This window comes from Mercenaria mercenaria, chromosome 6 (genome assembly GCF_021730395.1).
Source record: "Mercenaria mercenaria strain notata chromosome 6, MADL_Memer_1, whole genome shotgun sequence".
Lineage (NCBI taxonomy): Eukaryota > Metazoa > Mollusca > Bivalvia > Venerida > Veneridae > Mercenaria > Mercenaria mercenaria.
Genome location: NC_069366.1, coordinates 57,505,823 through 57,525,468, shown reverse-complemented (window position 1 = coordinate 57,525,468; position 19,646 = coordinate 57,505,823). Strand labels below are relative to the sequence as shown.

General features: G+C 38.0%; 1 protein-coding gene across 2 annotated transcripts in view; it reads left to right on the top strand.

Annotated features, from left to right (window-relative positions):
• LOC123548805 (alanine--tRNA ligase, cytoplasmic-like) overlaps positions 1-19,646 on the top strand; it is a 104,335-nt gene that overhangs the window by 44,555 nt on the left and 40,134 nt on the right. For both annotated transcript variants that reach the window (XM_045336349.2, XM_045336348.2), the window contains exons 12-15: positions 4,260-4,373; positions 7,140-7,277; positions 11,759-11,899; positions 16,686-16,798. In XM_045336349.2, coding sequence (XP_045192284.2) covers positions 4,260-4,373; positions 7,140-7,277; positions 11,759-11,899; positions 16,686-16,798 — 506 coding nt within the window. The remainder of the gene's footprint in view (positions 1-4,259; positions 4,374-7,139; positions 7,278-11,758; positions 11,900-16,685; positions 16,799-19,646) is intronic.

Sequence of the window (19,646 nt, the reverse complement as noted above, 5' to 3'; positions counted from 1 at the left end):
AGCTCACCTGTCACAAAGGACAAGGTGAGCTTTTGTGATCGCGCAGTGTCCGTTGTCCGTGCGTGCGTGCGTAAACTTTTGTTTGTGACCACTCTAGAGGTCACATTTTTCATGGGATCTTTATGAAAGTTGGTCAGAATGTTCACCTTGATGATATCTAGGTCAAGTTCGAAACTGGGTCACGTGCCATCAAAAACTAGGTCAGTAGGTCTAAAAATAGAAAAACTATGTGACCTCTCTAGAGGCCATATATTTCACAAGATCTTCGTGAAAATTGGTCAGAATGTTCACCTTGATGATATCTAGGTCAAGTTCGAAACTGGGTCATGTGCCGTCAAAAACTAGGTCAGTAGATCAAATAATAGAAAAACCTTGTGACCTCTCTAAAGGTCATATTTTTCATGGGATCTTTATGAAAGTTGGTAAGAATGTTCACCTTGATGATATCTAGGTCAAGTTCGAAACTGGGTCACGTGCCATCAAAAACTAGGTCAGTAGGTCTAAAAATAGAAAAACTTGTGACCTCTCTAGAGGCCATATATTTCAAAGATTTTCATGAAAATTGGTCAGAATATTCATCTTGGTGATATCTAGGTCAAGTTTGAAACTGGGTCACGTGCCTTCAAAAACTAGGTCAGTAGGTCAAATAATAGAAAAACCTTGTGACCTCTCTAAAGGCCATATTTTTCATGGGATCTGTATGAAAGTTGGTCTGAATGTTCATCTTTATCATATCTAGGTCAAGTTCGAAACTGGGTCACATGCGGTCAAAAACTAGGTCAGTAGGTCTAAAAATAGAAAAAAACTTGTGACCTCTCTAGAGGCCATACTTATGAATGGATCTTCATAAAAATTGGTCAGAATATTCATCTTGATGATATCTAGGTCAAGTTCGAAAGTGGGTCTCATGTCATCAAAAAGCAGGTCAGTAGGTCAAATAATGAAAAAACCTTGTGACCTCTCTAGAGGTCATATTTTTTATGGGATCTGTATGAAAGTTGGTCTGAATGTTTATCTTGATGATATATAGGTCAGGTTTGAAACTGGGTCAATTGCGATCAAAAACTAGGTCAGTAGGTCTTAAAATAGAAAAACCTTGTGACCTCTCTAGAGGCCATACCCTTGAATGGATCTTCATGAAAATTGGTCAGAATGTTCACCTTGATGATATCTAGGTCAGGTTTGAAACTGGTTCACGTGCCATCAAAAACTACGTCAGTAGGTCAAATAATAAAAAAACCTTGTGGTCTCTCTAGAGGCCATACTTTTCATGGGATCTGTTTGAAAGTTGGTCTGAATGTTCATCTTGATGATATCTAGGTCAGTTTTGAAACTGGGTCAGCTGTGGTCAAAAACTAGGTCATAAGGTCTAAAATTTGAAAAATATTTTGACCTCTCTAGAGGCCATATTTTTCAATGGATCTTCATGAAAATTGGTCAGAATTTTTATCTTGATGATATCTAGGTCAAGTTCAAAACTGGGTCACATGAGATCAAAAATTAGGTCACTTTGTCAAATAATAGAAAAAACGACGTCATACTCAAAACTGGGTCATGCAGGAACAGGTGAGCGATTCAGGACTATCATGGTCCTCTTGTTTTTCTGAAAAAATTGAGGCGGCGAGCGAAAAAATAATTTAAATATTTTTTTATGTTTTTGAGAAAATCAGGAGCGAGCGAAGAGCGAAGAAATATATTTGTCTTCATTTGGCTCACGACTGACTAATAAAAACCTTAAAATAGAATGTATAGCCCTTTTAAATTAAAAAGTAAGTCCCCAGGGATTGAGAAAATCTGACCTGCAGATGCACAACAAAGCGAACTAGTGAAAAAAAAGGTAATAACATTGTATACAGTACACTGTAATCAAATAATGCATGCGTTTGAAAATGCTGTTTGAAAATATGTAATAAACAACAATGCATAACCTTACACCATACTTATCACATACATAATTATGTGACTTGAATATTTACTGCTATGAAAATGTAGCATTCTTAGCTGACTTTACAAAGTTTTTGATACATCAAATATCTATGTGAGTGTTACTAGATCTATTAAAGCTTCTGATTTGAAACTTAGAACAGTTATTTACTGTCAAAGTCTGCACCTGCAGAAACAATACTCTTAAGTCTGAATCTAGACAGAGTTATGCCCCTTTTTAACATAGAATATTTTTAATTAAGTTTATATAATGACCAATAGCTCTACTTTCAAAGCTTCTGACTATTATGCCCCTTTTACTGGCAAAACTCTGATTCAGAAAAGTCGAGCATGATGTCTTATGTACAGCTCTTTTTCTAACTTTAAACTTTCATAACATATTAAATTTGTTGAAACAAAGTCTCAATTAAAGTCTGAAATGGAGATTAATGTGCATTAACATTAGTCTACTATATGATTGGAAAATTTGAAAATCGAAACTGTCCTGAAAACAACTCATAATGTAAATTCCTTACCCCACCAACTTTCGTATGCAGATGCTGATCATTTGGACAGGAAAAACAGAAAACAGATAGGTGACATGCATTAATAAGTATTTACCCTTACCAAAATAATGTAGACTGATGTTATTAAATAAATTAGTATGTTTTTCTTCATCCACTATGATCCAGTTTTCAATGAAATAAATCGATTTTTGTAGCATGTAATTTGGTAAACATTTAATGAAAATGGTGTAACTGCATAAAGGGGAAACAACTTTAATGCAACTAAATATAAGTGTTATGATTTATTATAGACGATGTGTGCGTAGTATATATTTATTTTGATTAAAATCCATTTGAGAACAATCTAGGACTGGAATTATAAGCATTTATACACTTTTACGTCCGTAAAAAGTAGCGCACCAAACAATTTTGGATTGATTTTTTTCAATGGGGTGAGCACAAGCCAAAAACAAAAAAATTTTTTTGTGTGTGTTTCTGAAAATATACGAGTGGCAAATCCGATGAACAACTTTTTAATTTGGTGAGGCCTTACTTAAAGTTTTTCACTGGGTTTAATTACTGTATTGACGAAATGTTGCGTCTCTGTTAGAAAGCAAAATTATGGATCCAAAGCAGGTTCTCTTTGTCAAAAAATGGAATGAAAGTACAAGATGCAGATAACAAACACAGTTATTGGAGATACATTGTTTTCCATCTTTAATGCGAAACATGTTAAAGAAACTTTTTTTTCTTGGGAATACCCCTTTTCATGTAGAAGCAAGACTTACACCCGCTTTGATTCTGTGAGAAGTCAGTACCAATTTGCTGAACCATTATCTATTTTTTGCAACCCACATAATGTGGTGCTGTGGACTTACCAAATTAGTGTGTTACCACGTTGTATACAGTAACTTTTATCCAAAATTGTCTTTCTGAGGATTTTTGTTTTGAAATACTTGTGTTCCATTTAACTGTCTGTGAAGAAGGTAGAAGCAAATATTGATCTAACGTATGAATGATTTCCAGTCTAGCCTGTAGCAGATGTTACATTTACCTCACCCACCCAGCATTAAGTCTTGCCACATACTGCAGGAAACTACCAATCAAAGTATATGACCCACCTCTGATTCATCAGCAGGGGTTGGGAGAGGGTTATAAACCCCTCCAACTCGGGTCACTGACTTTGTCCAACATGCTTACCACTGCAACACTGTCTACCTCAATACTGAGTTGTTTTTAACAGCAGTACACTTAGAATTCATTGAATTGTACTCAAGTTGGCTTCAAAATTGTTTAATTTCAAGTCATGTTGTAGCTGGCACTCACATGCAGTCATTATATGTGTTACATTGAGATTAAGTGTAATCAACAAAAACAAAAGTGCAGAGTTAGAAATATTGTCAGACACATTAACCTTGCTGACGGCAAGTGATTCTACCTTTGCGACCAGTGCAGACAAAGATCAGCCTGCACTGTTCAGTCAGTAAATTTTTAGTGAACACTTCTTTGAGTAATAATTGGTACTGCCTAAATTGAATGATGGACCAGTCCATTTTAGAAATTTAGCAGGGTAAAGGTTAATGCACTTGTCTGTAAAGGTGATGCTCGACTCCAGACATGATAACTGTCCCCTGTCTAATCATCATGGCGAAATATCCAGTGCTCGTGGTAACATGTCACTTCTTCACTGGTAAAGTGTTTGCTCTGCCTATTAAGTTAACCAGTTGCAGTTAACCAGTCAGTTAACCAGTGTAGCTGGGTATGAAATATTTCTGGTCAGTTTGATAAGTAAAGGTAATTGTTAGTGTTTGTTTAATTGAATAATTTCAGGATGTAGAATTCCGCGTGAGAAATGTCCAAGTTCGTGGAGGATACGTGCTGCATATTGGTGTGATAGAAGGCACTCTGAAAGTAGGGGATGTAGTGAAACAGTCCATTGATGAAGTAAGTAATACCCTGATATTGGACAACTAAATACAAGCATAGGACTGAGTCTGCTTGATACAATTCTGTAACATTGTATACATATAATTATGTATATTACTATATCTAGTGTTCTAACTTCTACAGTATAATTGTGTCTGTGGCTATCATAGGGATGTGTATACAGTTAAAAAGCATCTTTGCTGATTTACCCATAATGCAGGTTTGTGTGTACTGATTAATTCTCATGTTTTATGTGTACATGATCGTCTATTCTACAACATCTGCTGATCTACACATAGTCTTAGCACTAAGTCAGTTATTTTACACGTTAGCATTGGGCTTATTTCAAGGACAGTGTCTGCTGATCTACCTACAACCATAGGAGGCAATGTCTGCTGATCTATATACAATCAAAGGACAGTGTCTGCTGATCTACATGCAATCACAGGACAAGGTCTGCTGATTTACATACAATCACAGGATAATGTCTGCAGATTTATGTGCAGTCATAGGACAGTGTCTGCAGATCTACACACAGTCGTAGGACAATATATGTTGATCTACATACAGTCATTGCTCAGTGTCTGCGTCTGCAGATCTACACACAATCATAGGGCAATGTCTGCTTGTCTACACACAATCATAGGATAATGTCTGCAGATCTACACAAAGTTATGGGCGATGTCTGCAGATCTACATACGATCATAGGACAATGTCTACTTATCTTCATACAGTTGTAGGACAGCGTCTGCTGATCTTCATACAACCCTAGGACAATGTCTGCTGATCTGTTAGGCAGCATTTGTTTGCTGGGTTTTTTTACATATATTCAGAACTTTGTGTACAGATTTACATGTAAGCATTGGATTTTGTGTGCTGTTCTACATATATTTGGATTATGTAGGCTGTTCTACATACTGGCATAGGACTATGTCTTCTGTCACATAAGTATATATTACTATGTGCACTTTCTACACATATTAAAGCAAAATGACTATGTGTATTTTCCTACACTTAAGCACAGGACTGTGTCTGCTGATCTACACACACTGAAGGAATTTAATTTTGTGGACAGTTACTTCATGGTTTTTGCAAAATTGGCTCTCGTTTGATTTCTAGTTTTGAAGATGAAGTAATGGGAATTTTTATGCTCCCCTTCGAAGAAGGAGGGATATATTGTTTTGCAGATGTCGGTCGGTCGGTACGTAGACCAATCTGTTTCCAGATGATAACTCAAGAACACTTGGGCCGAGGGTCATGAAAGTTGATAGGGAGGTTGGTCATAACCAGCAGATGACCCCTATTGACTTTGAGATCAGTAGTTCAAAGGTCAAGGTCACAGTGGCCCGGAACAGTTAAACCGTTTCTGGATGATAACTCAAAAACACTTGGGCCTAGGATCATGAAAGTTGATAGGGAGGTTGGTCGTGACCGGCAGATGACCCCTATTGATTTTGAGATCAGTAGGTCAAAGGTCATGGTCACAGTGACCCAGAACAGTTAAACCGTTTCCAGATTATAACTCAAGAACGCTTGGGCCTAGGATCATGAAAGTTGATAGGGAGTTAAGTCATGAGCAGCAGATGACCCCTATTGATTTTGAGGTCAGTAGGTCAAAGGTCAAGGTCACAGTGACCCGGAACAGTTAAATGATTTCCGGATGATAACTCAAGAATGCTTTGGCCTAGGATCATGAAAGTTGATAGGGAGGTTTATCATGACAGCAGATGACCCCTAATGATTTTGAGGTCAGTAGGTCAGAGGTCAAGGTCACAGTGACCCGAAACAGCTAAACCGTTTCTCGATGATAACTTGAGAACGCTTGGGCCTAGGATCACGAAGTTGATCATGATCAGCAGATGACCCCTATTGATTTTGAGTTCAGTAGGTCAAAGGTCAAGATCACAGTGACCCGGAACAGTTTAATGATTTCCAGAGGATAACTCAAGAACGCTTGGGCCTAGGATCATGAAAGTTGATAGTGAGGTTGGTCATGACCACCAGATGATCCCTATTGATTTTGAGACCAGAGGTGAAGGTCACATTGACCCAGAACAGTTAAACCGTTTCCGTACGATAACTTGAGAATGCTTGAGCCTAGGATCGTGAAAGTTGATAGGGAGGTTAATCGTTACCAGCAGATGACCCCTATTGATTTTGAGGTCAATAGGTCAGAGGTCAAAGATCAAGGTCACATTGACTGTGCAGTAAATATAGGATTTTGTTTTACTGGCTGTGTATTTGTACAACTAGGAGTTCTTTTCTACATTTAAGCCTAGGAGTGTGCCTGCTATAAAATTCATTAGCATTAGACCTGTTCAAATAGGGGCACTTGGCCCCTTTTATGGACCACTAGATCTAAATATAGAAATACCTTTAATCAACATCTTTTCATGAACTGCTTGATGAACTTTCATCAAACTTTGTTGGTAGCATCATTATAAGGTCTTATTCCACATGTATTCAACTAAGGGCACTTTGTCTTTTTTAAGGGGGCTCCAGAGCCAGAAATAGAAAATCATTTAAACAGCATCTTATCATCAAGTTTGTTCTAATGTTTATGCATTCTTGGACTGTCACAGCAAAATATAGACAAGTCATTTAAGCAAACTTGGTCAGAAACAAGGTCATAAACAAGGTCATATGGTCAAGATCCTCTTCAGGTGAGCGCCTTAGGCACATTTAGGCCTCTTGTTTGAAAATCATTCTGCATCAATTTTATACTTGTATTCAGTAAAACAGTATGAAAGTGGATTTCTAAAATAGTGGGTATTTGTTTTTAGTCTAGAAGAACTGCAGTGATGAAGAACCATACAGGAACCCATGTTCTGAATTTTGCCCTCCGTGAAGTTCTGAAGGAGGCTGATCAGCGCGGATCGCTGGTAGCACCAGATAGGCTGAGATTTGATTTCAGTGCAAAGGTAAGAGAAGTGTTCATATATTAGCACTGGAGATTTTATTTTTATGTTAAGGTAAAATCATTGCGGATTTCTTGTTTAATTGACCTTTAGCCTGCTGGCTGCAAGTGATTTATGCCTTTGCGACCAGTGCAGACCAAGGTCAGCCTGCGTGTCTGTACAGGCTGATCATGGTCTGCACTGTTTGCTATTCTGCAGTCAGTTATTTTCAGTGAACACCCCTTCATATGATAAATAGTATTACTCGAATTGAATGACAGACCAGTCCATTTTAGAAATTTAGCAGGGTAAAGGTTAAAAGATCAAATGGGACTGATTCAAATGCAGTTGAACCTTTTTTTAGTGGTCACCTATTTGATTAAAGCAGCATTTTGCCTGAAGCAGTCAGCAAGCTGACTTTTCTCTAATGTCATCTTGTCTTAAGCAACCGCCTGCCTTAAGCAGTAATATTGTGTAACTCCCTTGGCTGACTGCTAAATGCAGGTTTGACTGTAGGAAAAAAAGTTTGAGTGGTTTAACTGAATGCTATCAAAGTTAGTGTGTACCATACAGATAAAAAGACATGTTTCTCGACACAGAGAAAGGTCTAGCTCACACTCAGATGAGTGATTAAAGGTCATCTTGGCTTAACTTTGTGTGCAAGGTGAGACAAATTGTCTTAAAATGAAGTATTTGGTATATCTTATGCTTCCCAAATTTTTTGTTGGGATGGGGGTGGGAGGTGGGGAGGGAGCGGGGTTTGGTTTGGGATTTCACTCTGCCAGACAAGAATAATGGCCCTTTATTTAGTCAGAAATAGGGATGAAGGGCTTCAGAGTTTGTATTGCATGTGTCTCAAAAAGTATTTGACTGGAGTGCTTGAAGCTTTATAGGAATGTTATTCAGCATGAGAAGATGTACACTTAGGGTTTTGTTTGCAATTACACTGGGTCACAGAGCTATGGACCTTGTCAAAAATATGCTTAATGCCTAAAAGTGTTTGTTGCATGTGTCTCCAGAAGTATTTGAGCTAGAGTCATTAAACCATATAGGAGTATTATTCAGCATGTAAAGCTGTGCACCTTGGCTTTTGTTTGGATTTCACTCAGCTAGACAGGAGTTATGGCCCTTGACTCTGTCAAATTCTGCTTAAAGGGCCTAAAAGTTTGTGTCACATGTATCTCAAAAAATATTTGACCTAGAATCATGAGGGACACTAGGGATTTGTTACAAAGCATGTAAGAAGTTTGTGTCTCTTAAAGTATTTGACCTAGAGTCATGAAACCTTACAGGAATATTATTTAACAATAGAATTTATGCACCTCAATTTGTTTGGGATTTCACACCACAAGACTAGAGATATGGCCCTTGATTTAGTCAAAAATATGCTTTAAGAGCATGTTTCTCAAATGTATTTGACCAGGAGTCATGAAACTCTGCATGTGAAGTTGTGCATCTGGGGTTTTGTTATCCCCCGACGAAAGTCGGAGGGATATAGTTTTGGCGTTGTCCGTCCGTCCGTCTTTCCGTCCGTCCATCCATCTATACGGAGCCATATCAAGAAAATGGTTGGGGATATTTATATAAAACTTCATATACGTGTTCACCACTATGAGTTCTTGCGGCCCGTCAAGTTTCAGTCAGATTGTCCTAGTAACACCAGAGTTATGGCCCTTAGAAGTTTGTAGTGTTAACTATATAGGGTACTATAAATATGGCAATTTCTGCATCATAACTTTTGATATATTTGACCTAGAACTATGAAACTTAAACAGAATTTAGATCACCATAATGTGGTTGTGTACACACAATTTCGTTCGCATTTATTTGTAAATTAAGAGTTTTTGCCCTTTAATTTTATAAGAATCCACATATTTGTACATAACAAACTTACCATTTGGTAGAATTTCATTACATTTCTTTCATTCTTTTCCATGAAAATTTATTGTAAGCATGTGAAGTTGTGTACCCACACCTGGTCACCCCCTTACCTTGATCACATCCCTCCCCGTCCCAAACCCCCTCCCCCCCCAAAAAAAAACCAAAAAAAAAATCATTCCTTATTTTAGATTTTTTTTCAAACAAACTTCATATAGTTACATGTTCACCACTATGAGGTTATGGGGCCCATCAAGTTTCAGTCAGATTGCCCTAGTAACACCAGAGTTATGGCCCTTAGAAGTTTCTAGTGTTAACTATAAATATAGGGTACTATAGATCTATAGATGTGGCAATTTCTGCAACATAACTTTTGATATATTCGACCTTGAACTATGAAACTTAAACAGAATTTTGAGCACTATAATGTGGTTGTGCACACACAATTTCGTAGGGATTTCTTTTGTAACTTCAGAGTTATTGCCCTTTAATTGTATAAAAATCCACATATTTGTACATAACAAACTTACCATTTGGCAGAATTTCATTAAATTTCTTTCATTCTTTTCTATGAACATTAATTATAAACATGTGAAGTTGCGCACCCACACCTGGTAATCCACTTGCCTTGGTCACCCCCCCTCACCCCCACCTGCCCACCATTTTTTTTAATTCCATATTTTAGATTTTTTTCAAACCTTCCATGAATATTTATCAACATGATGCAAGTTGTACCATTCTCCCACCTCCACCCACCACTGATCATGCATCCTCTGCCCCCCACCCGGGCCACCCCCCACCCCTCCCCCACTTCACCCATTTTTTTTTTTTTTTTTTTTTTTTCATTTTTAATTTTCCATCAATATTTATAATCAACATGTGAAATTTTGTTTCCTCACCCATTCCCCCGCACCCCCACCCCCTTAAAAAATAAATATATACATATATCTATATATATATACATATATATATTTCCTTTCCATTTTTTTTAAATGTTCAAACCTTCAACATCTTAAGTTGTGACTGCAAAAACCTTGCCCTCAGCCATGTTCAAGATATCTTACTTGATTGTGTTCTCGTAAGGACATCTGTTCTTTTAAGTTCAAATATACATGTTAAACAGCAACATCTGGTGCCAAACCACTCAAAGACAATATTTCATTCCAGTTAAAACTTCAAGCGCACATTTCAATAACTGCATTTAATTTTAAAAGCTAAGCTTATTACAGTAAGCATATCCCATTCAAAATAAATTCTTTAGTCAGGATCAAAGTATCATACATTTATTATGTACTCTTTAATTATCCCCCGCCGATGAAATCGGGAGGGGGGTATTGAAATGGCGTTGTCCGTCCATCCGTCAGTCCGTCCGTCCATCCGCAGCCATTTCTCAGCAACAATTTGGTAGAATTTCATGAAACTTGAAATAAACATGAACCAACATACTGCGATGATGCCCGTCAAGTTTTTTTTTTGATTGGTCAGTTTCCCTCAGAGTTATTGCCCTTGATTTAATGAAAAATTTCCGTCTGCAGCCATTTCTCAGTAACTAGCAGGTAGAATTTCATCAAACTTGAAATAGACATGAACCAAGATACTGCGACGATGCCCTTCAAGTTTTTTTTCGATTGGTCAATTTTCCATATAGTTATTGTCCTTTAATTGTTTAAAAATCCACAGATATGTACATAACAAACCAACCAATTGGAAGAATTTCATTAAACTTCTTTCATTCTTTTCCATGAACATTTATTATAAACATGTGATGTTGTGTATCTACACCTGGCCACCACCTTACCTTGGTCCCCCCCCCCCCCCCCCCTCATTTTTCGTTTTCTATCAGTATTTATAATCAACATGTAAACTGTTGTATCCTCACCCGACCCCCCCACCCCCACCCAAACAAACCATTCATTTTCTTTTAATTTGATTTTGACTAATGAAATTATTTGCTTCTTGGTAACATTCTTAACTTTTTGCTGGATATATTTTTTTGCCGTTCCTCAACTCTGACCCTTTCGGCAGGGGATTCCAAATCATCGAATTTGCTTGTTAAACATTTGTTTTCTGTTCAATTGGTTTTGACTAATGAAATTATTTGCTTCTTATTAACATCCTTAACTTTTTGCCGGACATATTTTTTTTGCCATTCCTCACCACAAACCCTTTCAGCGGGGGATACCAATTCATCGAATTTGCTTGTTGCTATTTACTGCCCCATTCCCCACGCCAACCCTACCAATATTGTTTTGAATGTTTTTACACTCTCTTTTAGCATGTATTTCATGATGATGTCTTGTATTATCCATACCTCACCACACCACTGATGACTGGTACCCCAGTCCAAGGTAATATAACAGTTTACTCAGACTTAAATTGTCAACAAGTAATACATGTATGTAATGGCACAGTGACAGGAAGTGGGGGTGGTACCAGGTTTCTAAGGACACACATCTAGTTTTACCTTTGAAACAACAAAGTCTTGGAAATACATATACCGTAATGAAAAGGAATTGATGAAGTGTAACTATCCTACAAGCACACTTTCATGGAATTGAACTTCCAGCTTAATCAAGTATATTTAGCTAAAATCATGAATTATTCTGTAATGTCTTTGTATATTTCAGGGTGCTATGACAGTGAAGGAAGTGAAGAGGGCAGAAGAGATTGTAAATGAAGTAATTGGTAAAAACCAACAGGTATATGCTAAAGTCTCCCCTCTAGCTGATGCTAAAGCTATACAAGGACTGAGGGCTATATTTGATGAGGTAAGTAGTAATATGGTCATCAGGTCATATCTATTTTTAAACCTCTTTTATGTGAACATTGCAACTTATAAATAACTCTTATGAAACAATTAGAATTGTTTGTTGTTCCAAGAGTTGCTCATGAGAGGTTCATTTATGAATAGTACTAAGATTACAGTAGTTAAAGACACCCAAGAGACTACCAAAATGTGGTCTCTTAACAGAATGATCTCTTAATACAATTTTGCTAAAATACTAGATCATGAATGTCCTGTCATGCTCAGTATCAAAAATAATTATTTTTAGCATACTGAACATGTTTCATTTCATTAAAAGTGTTTCTTAAATGCTTAAGTGACAACAGAGACTAGGTACTGTGTTGTTTTTGATCCTTAAATGTAATAAGATAAAGATAACTTTCAAGAGCTAGGATTTTCTCCTGCTTTTACCAAACACAAGTATTTATCTCAGAACAGGCAGGTATACATTCATTACAGTCAGTTCAACAATTAAAATAGCCATTTGGTTTTCATTTGTTCTATTTTTGGGCGGCTTTAAAAAAGCAATCAGGTCAATGTTAAATGTTTGTTTGGCTGACAGTTTTTAGCTCACATGTCACTTTGTGACAAGGTGAGCTTTTGTGATCGCGCAGCGTCCGTCGTCCGTGCGTCTGTCCGTCCGTGCGTAAACTTTTGCTTGTGACCACTCTAGAGGTCACATTTTTCATGGGATCTTTATGAAAGTTGATCAGAATGTTCATCTTGATGATATCTAGGTCAAGTTTGAAACTGGGTCACAGGCGGTCCAAAACTAGGTCAGTAGTTCTAAAAATAGAAAAACCTTGTGACCTCTAGGGGCCATATTTTTCATTGAATCTTCATGAAAGTTGGTCAGAATGCTTACCTTGATGATATCTAGGTCAAGTTTGAAACTGGGTCATGTGCCGTCAAAAACTAGGTCAGTAGGTCAAATAATAAAAAAAACTTGTGACCTCTCTAGAGGCCATATTTTTCATGGGATCTGTATGAAAGTTGGTCTGAATGTTCATCTTGATGATATCTAGGTCAGGTTCAAACCTGGGTCAACTGCGGTCCAAAACTAGGTCAGTAGGTCTAAAAATAGAAAAACCTTGTGACCTCTCTAGAAGCCATACTATTGAATGGAACTTCATGAAAATTGGTCAGAATGTTCACCTTGATGATATCTGGGTCAAGTTTAAAACTGGGTCACATGCCTTCAATACCTAGGTCAGTAGGTCAAATAATACAAAAACCTTGTGGTCTCTCTAGAGGCCATATTTTTCATGGGATCTGGATGAAAATTGGTCTGAATGTTCATCTTGATGATATCTAGGTCAAGTTTGAAACTGGGTCAACTGTGGTCAAAAACAAGGTCAGTAGGTCTAAAAATAGAAAAACCTTGTGGCCTCTCTAAAGGCCATACTTTTGAATGGATCTTCATGAAAATTAGTCAGAATGTTCACCTGGATGATATCTAGGTCAAGTTCGAAACTGGGTCACGTGTCTTCAATAACTAGGTCAGTAGGTTAAATAATAAAAAACCTTGTGACCTCTCTAGAGGCCATATTTTTCAATGGATCTTCATGAAAATTGGTCAGAATTTTTATCTTGATGATATCTAGGTCAGGTTCAAAACTGGGTCACATGAGCTCAAAAACTAGGTCACTGTATCAAATAATAGAGAAAAAAACAACGTCATACTCAGTTCAAAACTGGGTCATGTGGGGACAGGTGAGCGATTCAGGACCATCATGGTCCTCTTGTTTGTATATATGTGCAGTCGGATTCACAAACAAGACATATGAAAATGCTCAAAGGGAAGTTTCTCCCAAGGTCGCTTTATAGGTATGTTTTACAGACAATTGTACCTGCTTGAGCTGGTTTTATGTGGTTGCTGGTTGTGTAATGGAAAAGCTGTGTAATAGAATGCATTTATGTAGTTAGAACATGTGGGTGGGATTTGAAGCTGTAGTTTATAAAAAAAAATGTTGCCTAATACAAATGGTCACATGTACAGTTTTGACTGTATTAAATTGTGTTAACAAACCAAATTATCTACCAAATAAGATTCCTGACAAGACAAATACATCCCAGTATAAGATCACATTCCCTTGCCTAACTAGTGGGGAGCAAGTGGTAGGGCACCCTATTTTTTGTCCCCTGCCAAAAATGATGGGGGTTATAGGAATGGTCTCTGTCTGTCCATCCTTCTGTAACGATTGTGTCTGTTCCATATAACTTAAAGCACTTGAAGGATTTTTATGCCCCCCTTTGAAGAAAGAGGGGTATATTGTTTTGCAGATGTCGGTCGGTCGGTCTGTCTGTCGGATTGTAGACCAATCCGTTTCCAGATGATAACTCAAGAACGCTTGGGCCTAGGATCATGAAAATTGATAGGAAGGTTGGTCATTACCAGCAGATGACCCCTATTGATTTTGAGATCTGTATGTCAAAGATCAAGGTCACAGTGACCCTGAGCAGTTAAACAGTTTCCAGATGATAACTCAATAACACTTGGGCCTAGGATCATGAAAGTTGATAGGGAGGTTGGTCATGACTAGCAGATGACCACTATTGATTTTGTGAACAGTATGTCAAAGGTCAAGGTCACAGTGACACTGAACAGTTAAACGGTTTCCGGATGATAACTCAAGAATGCTTGGGCCTAGGATCATGAAAGTTGAAAAGAAGGTTGTTCGTGGCCAGCAAATGAATCCTATTGATTTTGAGGTCAGTATGTCAAAGGTCAAGGTCACAGTGACCAGGAACAGTAAAATGGTTTCCAGATGATAACTCAAGAACGCTTGGGCTTAGTATCAGGAAAATTGATAGGGAGGTTGATCATGATCAGCAGATGACCCCTAATGATTTTGAGGTCATTAGGTCAAAGGTCAAGGTCACAGTGACCCTGAACAGTTAAACGTTTTCCCGATGATAACTCAATAACACTTAGGCCTGGGATCATGAAAGTTGATAGGAAGGTTGGTCATTACCAGCAGATGACCCCTTTTGATTTTGAGGTCACTATGTCAAAGGTCAAGGTCACAGTGACCCTGAATAGTTAAACAGTTTCCAGATGATAACTCAAGAACACTTGGGCCTAGGATTATGAAACTTGATAGGTAGGTTGGTCATGACCACTAGATGACCCCTGTAGAATTTGAGGTCAGTAGGCCAAAGGTCAAGGTCACATTGATCCGGAACATTTAATCCATTTCTGGACGATACCTTGAGAACGCTTGGACCTAGGATCACGAAACTTAATAGGGAGGTTGATCATGACAAGCAGATGACACCTGTTTATTTTTAGGTCAAGAGGTTAAAGGTCAAGGTCAGATTGAACCAGAACAGTAGAACTTTTGTTTACAGTGAGCATATAATTTCTGTTCCTTGTGCAATTACTGAATGCATCGAAGGGGGCATTTCGTGTTCGACAAGCTCTTGTTCATAATAACTTTGGTGAAATGATTACCTCATCAAGACGATGTGCAGGCCTCATGAGTCAGCTATGTCTACTCAAGGTCAAGGGTTTGTCCCTTCCATTTTGTGTCTGGTGTGTATCCTAAACCACTTGAAGGATTTTCATGAAACTTGGGTCATATAATCACCTTAAAAGTATCAAGAGGATGTGCAGAAGTCATTTGTCAGCCATGTTGGCTCAAGGACAAGGTCACAACTCGAGATCAAATGTTTGAACTTTCCACTTTGTGTCCGTTCTGTATCTACTAAACCCCTTGAAGGATTTTCATGAAACTTGGGTCAGATGATCACCTCATCAAGACGATGTGCAGAACTATTGAGTCAGACATATTGGCTCAGGGTCAAGGTCACAACTCAAGGTTTAAGGTTTGAGTCTTCCATTTTGTGACTGCTCTGTATCTCCATAACTCCTTGATGGATTTCAACATGACTTGTCTGTAATATTCCCCTTATCAAGGCGATGAAGAGAACTCAAATTTCACCCATGCCAGCTCAAGGTCAAGGTCACAACTCAAATGTTTGAGCCTTCAATTTCCTGTATCCTCCTTTTCTGCCTATTCACTTGAAGGATTTTCTTTCACTATCCATAACAGCTGTGTGGGATATAGCTGTCTTTCAGTCCAATGGTAGGCAAGAAAAATGATCTTAATTGTCTTCCTGTATCAGACAGGTGTTTTCCTAACCTTTGGGACAGATCGGGTAAGAAAGCTAGCATTAGGTTTTTCATTCCCCAACGTCTCTCGAGTTTGGAAGACCCTGATCTACACAGACAGGCATTTAAGATCCTTATAGTCTTTTCTCTTTTACATGAACACATTAAGGCGTCATATAATGATGTAAGTGTCATTTCATAACGAAGGATGGATTGCATTATCCGACTTCAGGCTTGGACGATTATTCTTCTTGAAACAGTCAAACTTTCTAAATGGAATTGTGGTAAAGGCAGAAATTCTTGTCATGCTGAACATGATTGATTCTGCCTTTGCAACCAGTATAGATCATGATCAGCCTGCACATTCGTGTCTCAATTAGTCGAACTTTCTAAATGGAATTGTGGTAAAGGCAGATCTTGTCATGCTGAACATGATTGATATTGCCTTTACAACCAGTATAAACCATGACCAGACTGCATATTTGTGCAGTCTGATCAAGATCTGCACTGTTTGCCATTCAATCGATATCTTTTTGGTAAGCACTCCTTTTCACAGTTAATGGTACTGTCCATACTGAAAGATGGGCAAGTTCATTATAGAAATTTAACAAAGTAAGGGTTAAGCTATCCTTTATCTGTCTTTTATTTCTTTAAGACATATCCTGATCCAGTACGTGTAGTTTCTGTTGGAATACCTGTTGAAGATTTGATAGCTGATCCCATGGGACCGGGAGGTTCTGTGACTTCCCTAGAGTTTTGTGGCGGAACGTAAGTAGACAATTCAATGATTGATGACTGACCCCATGTGTCGTAGAAGCTCTCTAACTGCTCCGGAGCTCAATTTAAAAATTTCTTTAGCTCACCAGAGAAAGAAGTACTTGAGGTAAGCTATTCAGATCACTCATGGTCTGTCGTATGTTTTCCATTGTCCATCAGACTGTTAACACCTTTTAGCTCATCTGATTTATGTTCATAATAAGCTTTTAGTATAGGTGATGATAAGGCATCCATCATCCTGTGTTAACATTTTTACTTAAATATCTTCTCTGACACTAAAGATCAGAATTATACCAGACTTTGTCAGTAGCATTCTAGCATGGACCATTCTAGCATGCACGTCTTTCAAATTTGTTCCATTAATTCAGCTTTGCCCTTTTAAGGGCCGCTAGAGATGAAAATAGAAAAACCCTAAATGACTTCTTATGAACCACTTGACGGATCTTCACAGAACTTGGTCTGTAGCACCCTTTTAAGGTTTTTTCTCAGTTTTGTTTAACTTGTTCTTTTTTGCCCATTTTAGGGAACACCAGAGCTAAGAATAGAGAAACCTTTTAACATCTCCTCTTGAACTAACTACATGATGGATCATTACCAAACTTAGTCAGAAGCAGTCTGTGAGGCTCTCTGTCAATTTTGTCCAAATGGTTCCACTTGGTCACTTTTTGAGGCTGCTATAGCTAAAAATAGAGAAACCTTTTAACAACTTATTCTTATGAACTACATGATGGATCTTCATTTAACTTAGTCAGCCTTGTAAGGTCCTGTCTCAGATTTGTTCCAATGGTTTCACTTGGCCCCTTTTTGGAGCCAGCAGTGCTAAAAATAGTAAAACTATTAAATGAATTCTTCTGCAGAACTACATGATGGATCTTCACCAAACTTGATCTGTAGCATCCTTTTAGTTTAGTTAGTCCTTTCTCCCAATTCTATTTTTCCCAAATGGTTTGGCTTGACTCCTTTTAGAGGCTATAAGGCCGCCACAACTAGAAGTATACTTAACCCTTTTGTTGGCTACAAGATGGGTATACCCGTCCTACTTCTATGTCAGCCTATTTGCCTACAAGACGGGTTACCCGTCTTGGGATTTCCCGACATACCAACCTATAAATAATGCAAATGACGTCACATAAAATTATCCCAGAGCAACCAATCATATTAAAAGAATGTTTTCCATCAGTGTTTGCTGTTCTATTTTTAGAATACTTTACACAGGAAAGCCCATAATGACCTGAATGACCTGGTAAATTGCCACATTTCAAAATGGTAGAAGGCGATTCAACTGCAGGGTAAAGTAGACAACTGCAATATTCGCTCTGAATGTTGAAGATTCGAATTGAAATTAGGTCCTTCATATTGCATTGTTTTCTAAATATAGATTTACAAGCCAAGCAGATTCTTCAAATATTTATAGCTGTTTATGGTGGTTCTTCCCCATCTAGCCCCTTCGCTGTCTACATGTATGACGGGTATACCTGTCTCACATTTTGTCAGCATGTTTCAAACTAAAACAAAATTTTTTTGAGAATACAGCTGTTCATCTGTTTGCATTTTTATTTTTCTTTCCAAAAATTATAAGTTTTGTATACTTTCTTTGAACAATAAAGCCTCTGCACTATTCTGTCATAACTAAGGTGATATCCAGGAAAGTTCCATGGCAAATACAATGTACATAACGTAATCGGGTGCTCGGCAGTGAAAGGTTTAATGGATCTTCACCAAACTTGGTCTGTGGCATTCTTCTAAAGTCCTACCAAATGCATCTGCATCACCTCTTTTTTGGCCTCAAGAAAACAAAGAATAAAACTTACAAACCATTTCATGAATTTTCATCTAACTTGGTTTGTACTATCCATAAATGGTTCGCACTCCTTTCTTCCAGGTGGTTACCTTTTTATGGGGTGGTTAAGGTCGCTGACTTCAAATCACTTGCCCCTCACCAATGTGGGTATGAGCCTCACTCGGGGCATTGAAATTTTCGTATGAGGAAGCCATCCAGCCGACTTACGGAAGGTCATTGGTTCTACCCAGGTGCCAGCATGTGATGAAATAATGCACAGAGGGGCACCATCGGTCTTCCTCCACCGTCAAAGCTGGGTCTTCCTCCACCATTAAAGCTGGAAAGTCGCCATATGACCTATAATTGGGTGAAATCGGGAGGTGGGTATTAAAATGGCGTTGTCAGTCCGTGCATCCGTCAGTCTGTTAGTCCGCAGCCATTTCTCAGTAACTAGCAGATAGAATTTCATGAAACTTGACATAAACATGAACCAACATACTGCAATGATGCACATCAAGTTGTTTTTTGGATTGGTCAATTTCCCTTAGAGTTATTGCCCTTGATTTAATGAAAAATGCCCAAAAATGTCCGTCCGCAGCCATTTCTCAGTAACTAGCTGGTAGAATTTCATGAAACTTGAAATAAACATGAACCAACATACTGCAATGATGCCCGTCAAGTTTTTGTTTGGATTGGTCAATTTCCTTTAGAGTTATTGTCCTTGATTTAATGAAAAATACCCAAAAATGTCCGTCCGCAGCCATTTCTCAGTAACTAGCTGGTAGAATTTCATGAAACTTGAAATAAACATGAACCAACATACCGCAATGATGCCCGTCAAGGTTTTTTTTTGATTGGTCAATTTCCCTTAGAGTTATTGCCCTTGATTTAATGAAAAATGTCCGTCCGCAGCCATTTCTCAGTAACTAGCTGGTAGAATTTCGTGAGACTTTAAATAAACATGAACCAACATACTGCAATGATGCCCGTCAAGTTTTTTTTTGGATTGGTCAATTTCCTTTAGAGTTATTGCCCTTGATTTAATGAAAAATACCCAAA